Here is a 7,526-nt window from a genome sequence, read left to right on the forward strand (position 1 = left end):
TCCTCCACAACTAGATTGAAGAACAAAACGACAGCAACTTGTCTGTTCCCCTTCCCCCAATTCCCCAGCGCTGTTCCCCTCCCCGCAATTCCCCAATAAAAATCTTTAAAAAAAAAACCCCACGATTTTTAAGAAAGACTGGATATAAAGAATTGGAAAAAGATAAACCAGGCGAGGGCTCTGAGCAGAGAAGAGGGCAGACCTCACTCGTGTGAAAGCAGCCTTAGGGGCAACGCCGACAGTGAGCCCCACTGCCCAGCTCGCCCACAGAGGCTGCAGAAAAATGTGCTGGCTTGAAAGGTGACATAGAAAACCCATAATGTGAGCTGCCATGTCAGCAGATCAATCAGACTGGCAGTGGTGACTCTAATACCACAGTCGACACACCTGCACATATGCACATATACAAAATTGCTTACACACACACACACACAAACACACACACATGGAGTAAATTGTTCAGGGGTGTCTCAGTATGAATTCTTACAGAATGTAGCCCGCGACCACCACAGAAACATGTGGCGAAAAGACACCCATGTGAAAAGGAAGGAGGATGGGAGCGAGACAAGGTGGCACAGACCTCAGTGTCCACCCAATGTCCCTGTGCCACACACTTCTCAGACCCCTGCATTCGGGCAGAGCCACGTGTCCACTTCCTGCCCAAGGACTGTGACAGGGCACATCTGTGCCCCTTCCAACCTGAGGGGGGAGCTCCGTCCATGCACTCCTGTGACGGGGCTACTGTGTAAGCCAGGTGCCGACCTGATGAAGCCACATGGCATGCCTGTGGTGCACACAGCTGTCGCTTTGGCCTCTCAGTGTTTGCTTTCTATCCATACTGACACAGAAACCAAGGTCCTTTCCTTTGTCCCTTCCATGATGTGCCATCAAATGAATGAATGTGCCCTGGGCTCATGAGGGAAGTGTCCTCAGGAGACAAAAGGATCCGGGGGGATTAAAAGACCAGAAAAGGTCACGTTCACGTATAACATTTTATCTCTTAAAAATAAAGCAAAGGCCGGCCGAGTGACTCAGTTGGTTAAAAGCGCAAGCTCTGAGCAACAGGGTCGCTGATTTGATTCCCACATGGGCCAGTGAGCTGTGCCCAAGCTGAGCTGTCAACAGGTGGCAGGATGGCTCAGCTGGCGAGAGCACGTGCTCCTAACAACAAAGTTGCTGGTTCGAGTCCCACATGCAATGGTGGGCTATGCCCACACACAACTAAGATTGAACATGGTACCTTGAGCTGAGGGGCGTCGAGCTACCGATGGGCAGCCGGATGGCGACTGGACTTGGAGCTGAGCTAGCTGCGCCCTCCATAATTAAGATGACTGAAGGACAACAACTTGGCTGTTCCCCTCCCCCAATTCCCCAATAAAAAAATAAATTAAAATCAAATCAAATAAAACAAGAAAATCCGAGGTAAACAGGATAAAATGATCAGCTCCCCCATGTGGGTGATGAGCACGCACCTGGCCAGGCCCAGCAGGCAGAGGGCTGCCCAGAATGGCTTTATGTTCACAGGGGACAGAGGCTGAGTGCCTTCAACCTGCCTCTGTCTTTTCAAGGCTTCCAGTTTCTTTAAAACAATAAAATCAGACTGTCTTTCTCAGGAGGGGAAGCAGCTCTCAGTCAGACGGAGCCAGGACATGCTGCCCATGGCAGCCACGGGCCTCAGCTCTGTCCCCACTGCCAGGCTCAGCCACGTTCATCCTGTCCACCTGCGCGTGCAGCCAAGGACAGGGCCCAGCCTCTGCTTCCTCTGCAGGGAGGGCGAGCCCAGGCTGGGTCCAGGCTGAGGTGGGGCCCTTGGGGCATGGAGGGATGTGCGACTCACCATCGTAGCTGTGAAGGGGATGTTGTCGATCAGGGATGACGCAAGGGCCGAGACCCAGACCACCAGGACGATGGCAGCCGCGAGACGCCGGTCCTCTGGGACCACCTGGAAGGAGCGGGTAAGAGCAGTGCTGACTGCTGTGGCCACACTGTCACGTCACACGCACTGCGCACCTGACATGGACGTGGGGAGCTCGCAGGGAGACGGGGTTGTCTGCTCATCCTCTGACACACGAGGACAGCAAGGCAAGCCCAGATGTGCAAACAGGACCCGCCTGGGCTTTCCCAACCCTACTGGGGACCTGGGGGGTTCTACAGGTAACAGGGGAGCGATGCCCAGCCACACCCTAGTTCCCCAACCATGGAAGGGACTGAGCGACCCCTTTCCCAGTGGCAGGACACAGGGGTCGCACCGTCCCGCCCTTCCAGCACAGCTGCAGGGCTAGGACCTCTCGCATCGCTTACGGAGATGGAGTCTCAGCTGCTCTCCTTAGACAAGTTTTAACCAAAGGCTAATAGCAAAATTACAGGCAGCGTAATTACACATTCTTTGGGAAAAGGCTCCCGGCATCTCTAGGACACCCAGGATAAAATAGGTCCTCTGCCAAACTTTCCACATAATTACTGTGACCTATTCTTACAGATTTTTTTTTTTTTTTACCAAATCAAAGGCACTGTGGCTGGAGCATATCATGTCGCAGCATTTAATGTACCTTTATTAGCAAAGCAGTCTGCTCTCCGACATACTCAATTAAGTGGAGGTGTGCCAGTGCCTAGAAGAAACGGATGCAGGAGGAGAATCAGTTTAAAATGGAGAACATATGCACATGTTAAAAAGCAAATCTTTCAAATGAAAATAAGCAAACATAAGGTAGCCCCAGCTCTCATTTCTTGTGAAAGACCAGACTCAAATGCACCATCTATAAATGATTTACTGTCACACATGCACACTGAGTCAGCAGAGGCAGGGTGTCTCATCCACGTGTGTCACTGTCCAAGTTAAATGTAAATTCGAATGGAAGGCCATCTCTCTCTGAAGCTGTGTGTGTAGGACAGCTGTGTGGTCGTATGTAATGAAATGCCCTTCCACATGGTCTTTCAATAAGATGTACTCCAAATTTCTTTTTCAAGTTAAACATCACAGAGTTTTAGAGGCATAAAAAGGAAACACATGGTTTATGTGACGGTAAGAAAGGAAGGAAGATCGGCTTAGCCGGAGCACATTTTCATAGCACTAGGCAGATTCAGAGACCTGTGTCTAAGGACAGCTAGAAAGGGTCAGATGAAGGACACGGGCAATGGGAGAGGAGGCAGCAGGGAATATGATTTAAACAAATAAAAGTTGTGGAGTCCAGGGCTGGCCAAGTGGCTCAGTTGGTTAGGAGCTCACTCAAGAGTGCGAGCTCTGAGCAACAGGGTCGCCGGTTCGACTCCCACATGGGCCAGTGAGCTGAGCCCAAGCTGAGCTGCCACTGAGCTGCCAACAGGTGGCAGGATGGCTCAGCTGGTGAGAGCACGTGCTCCTAACAACAAGATTGCCTGTTTGAGATGGTGAGCTATGCCCGCCCACAACTAAAGACTGAACTCAACACCTTGAGCTGAGCTGCCACATGGATGGCTCGGTGGATAGAGTGTACATTCCTAACAACGAGGCTGCTGGTTCAACTCCCGCATGGGATGGTGGCTACACCCACCCGCAACTAAGATTGAAAGACAACAACTTGGCTGTTCCCCTCCCGCAATTCCCCAACACTGTTCCCCTCTCCCAATTCCCAAATAAAATCTAAAAAAAAAAAAAAAAGAAAAGCTGTGGAGCCCAAATGTTGGTCATCGGTCAGTGCTCCATCAAATCTTCTATGATATCAACTAACTCATAAGAGTAAGGCTACTTAGAGCAGGGTTTTCAACCTCATTTTTTGTTGGGGGGCTGGCTTGTGTGTTGTGGGATGTTTAGCAGCATCTAACCCAGTGTGACAACCCAAAATGTCTCCAGACAGTGCCAATGTCACACAGGGCACAAAATCACCCCCTACTACAAATCACTGATTTATAGTAATCAAAATAAACAAAATTGTAATTTGCAAAAAAATTAAATATAGCCACATCTTTCATTTTGTTATATACTATTGATTGAAAGAAAAGTCAGGGGTCTAAACTAGATCAAAATTTTCTGCTGGATACCAAATAGCTATGGTTGTGTGTGTGTGCGCACGCGCGCGCACACACACACACACACACACACACAGTGTTATGTGCACACCTCAACTGTTACACCTTTATATATTAGTGTCATATGACCATCCCAAATCTTATGGTCCATGGTATGCAGTGTAAGACAAAAGAAAGGAAAACCTTCAAAATACTTCAACATTACATCTAGTAATTCAATTCAAAGGAACTGATCTCTTAATTGGGGAAAAAAAGTCAAAATATGGGGAAAATACAACATCCAATAAAGTACTCTTTTATAAAATGACAACCAAAATAACTATGTAACACCTCACTGTATCAAGCCTAAAGCTGTAAATATACAATGTGCATTTTACACATCATCAAACCAAAGTTTGTGTATAATTGAAGATTATACTCATCACTTATCTCCCCTCTCAACTTATACAGTGAAAAGGTGATTGCACAGCAATACAAAGCCTCGTTATTCTCCTGTGGCAGAAACAGGCTGCAAGAGGCTAACTCCACAGAGGTCTGACATTCTTGCCCCATTGAATTAGGCAAATACAGTAAGTCAATGATACTGTTTCTTTCAAAATAATGGATGAAGAGACCTAAAGGTCTCTCTTATGAGCCAAATATATAGATCCTGGATAAAACACTCTTCTAGGGCATTCCTAGATTAGTAAGATGATGTAGTGTTTTCCAAGGAGCTCCCTCACCCAATGAAAATGTCTCCTGCTCCTGGCAGCCCCAGGCTTGGGCAGCTGGAAGGGCTGCAGCTGCCTTGAGCTTGACGCCAACCAAGCTTAAGTCAGAGCATGAGGCGTGAGCAGCAGTGAGGTGTAAGCTGAATGAAGGTTCTCTCACTGAACTGAGCTCCTCAAGACAGGCTGGGATTATCCCCTGGCATCCAGCAGAAGCAGACACAAGCTGTTTCTGAAGGAAAGCACCCCAAACACAGACTCACAGGAGAACCACAGATTAAGATCAAGTAACAAAATGATGATCTAGTATCATCAAGGACTCAAAAAGGTAAGCACCATGAATGAGAATTCAGTCCCAGAATACAGCAAAGGAATTTTGTTTAAAGAAAATAGGGTTGAAGGGTGTAAAAGTACCAGTTAACATTGGCCCTCGATGAGTTAAGGACGTAGGCTGTCATTTCTAGAGTAAACCATTAAAAGGATACTAAAAGGGTATATGCCATATTTCCCCATGTATAAGATGCACCCTTTTTTGAAAAATTTGGAGTCTAAAAACTGGGTGTGTCTTATACACTGGTTGTAGTTTTTTTTACTTGCATTTCCTGCTTTTTTCACGCTTGTTTTTGTGCTCATACAACCACTGTATAAGATGCACCCAGTTTTTTGTTTGTTTGTTTGTTTTTGTTTTTTAATTTTTAAAATTATCTTTCATTGTGAAATGCACACTTTTTAGAATTAGTTTCAGCTGTACAACACAGTGCAATAGTTATACTTCTTCCCCTCAAGGTGACAACCCTCCTCCCGCAATCTGCTGCCCCACTTCCCCCCCCCCAATATCCTACATATCTATTACAATTACGCACCCAGTTTTTAGACCCCAAATTTTTCAATAAAGGGTGCGTCTTATACATGGGGAAATACGGTCCTTGACAAAAGGAGAAACAGGATTTTAAATAATCTTCAATTGACTCAAATAAAGGCAGGGAAGGAGACTGAAAATAAAAATATGAAAGGTAAGACTAATAAAAAGGTGGCAGATTTAAACCAAACATATCAGTAATGTCATTAAATATAAATAGAATAAATGTATTATTAAAAAGGTGGATTGTCAGAATGAATTAAAAATTTGAGTTTCATACCCAAATATATGCTATGCCAAAGACACATCTACATCACAAAGGTGCAGAAAAGTTGAAAGTTAAAGGATAGAAATATATATACCTTGCAAATTTTAATAAATGAAAGTTTTGTAACTTTTTTATTCACCATGAGGAGTTAACAACTCTAAATTTATATGTGCCTAATAACACAGCCTCAAAATATATAAATCAAAATAGAACTACAAGGACAAATAGACACATTCACAATCATTTTGGGAAGTTGCCTAATTAAGAAAAACTTAACATGAGTCAAGAAATCACAATGGAAATATAAAATGTTTGAATGAATAAAAATGTAAATACAATGAAAATACATATCAAAACTTTGGGGATGCAGCTAAATCTGTGCTAATAGGAAATGTATAGCCTTAAATATCATATTGAAAATATAAAGCATAAACATAAACAACCAGAGCATCCATCTTCAAACCTTGGGGGGAAAAAACAACAGATTGAACCCAAAGGAACTAAAAAGAAGAAAATAATTAAATAGAAGATATTCAATTGATAGTTAAGACTAAAAACGTATACACTCGCAGGTGACTAAGAGAGAGAGATGGCAAGCACATCAAAAGTCATCAGTGCCAGCAATACACAGGGACCGTGACTCAGGGCACTTCCGAGCAGATGAGGGAGTGAGCAGTTCACCCACAGCCTTTTCATTTTCACGCATATACCCACCTGACCCAGAACCAGTTGTTCAAAAGACACTCATTTCCCCCACTGAATTGCTTTGGCACTTTCATTAAAAATCAGTTGAGCACGTGTATATGGTCTGGGCCTGGATTCTGGGTTCCACAAGTCTTACCTTAACCAATGCCACGCTGTCTTCATTACTCTAGCTTTACAGTTGAGTTGTGAAATCAGGTAAAGAAAGTGCCCCAATGCTGCTCTTTTAAAAGTGTTTTGGTTATTCTAGGTCCTTAGAATTTCTATGTAAACTATATATGTAGTTAGTTTGTCAATCTCGGCAGAAAAATCAGTTTAAATTTTTATTGGGATTGTATTGAAGCCATAGATTAACATGGAAAATGCAGATGACATGATACTATATATAGAGGACCCCAAAGACTCCATCAAAAAACTATTGGAACTAATAGACAAATTCAGTAAGGTAGCAGGATACAAAATCAATACTCAGAAATCAGTTGCATTTGTATATACGAATAATAAACTATCAGAAGGAGAAATTAAGAAAACAATTCCGTTTACAATTGCTTCAAGAACTATAAAATACTTAGGAATAAATTTAACCAAAAAAGTAAAAGACCTATACTCTGAAAATTATAAGACACTGAAGAAAGAAATAAAAGAAGATACAAACAAGTGGAAACACCTACCATGCTCATGGATAGGAAGAATGAATATAGTTAAAATATCCATACTGCCTAAAGCAATATATAGATTCAATGCAATTCCTATCAAACTACCTAGGGCATTTTTCACAGAAATAGAAAATATAATCCTAAAATTTATATGGAACCAAAAAAGACCCCAAATAGCCATGGCAATCCTGAGAAACAAGAACAAATCAGGGGGATCACACTACCAGACATTAAAACATACTACAAAGCTACAGTAATCAAAACAGTATGGTACTGGCATAAAAACAGGCATATAGATCAATGGAACAGAATAGAGAGCCCAGAATTAA

The 7,526-nt window shown here is 43.5% G+C and overlaps 1 protein-coding gene across 1 annotated transcript in view; it reads right to left on the reverse strand.

Annotated features, from left to right (window-relative positions):
• Window positions 1-7,526, reverse strand: part of OCA2 (OCA2 melanosomal transmembrane protein) — a 93,864-nt gene that overhangs the window by 10,055 nt on the left and 76,283 nt on the right. The window contains exons 20-21 of the mRNA XM_019628904.1: window positions 2,550-2,609; window positions 1,838-1,942 (exon numbers count right to left, since the gene is read on the reverse strand). Coding sequence (XP_019484449.1) covers window positions 1,838-1,942; window positions 2,550-2,609 — 165 coding nt within the window. The remainder of the gene's footprint in view (window positions 1-1,837; window positions 1,943-2,549; window positions 2,610-7,526) is intronic.

The sequence above is a fragment of the Hipposideros armiger genome, unplaced genomic scaffold (assembly GCF_001890085.2).
Source record: "Hipposideros armiger isolate ML-2016 unplaced genomic scaffold, ASM189008v1 scaffold_814, whole genome shotgun sequence".
Taxonomy (NCBI): Eukaryota; Metazoa; Chordata; class Mammalia; order Chiroptera; family Hipposideridae; genus Hipposideros; species Hipposideros armiger.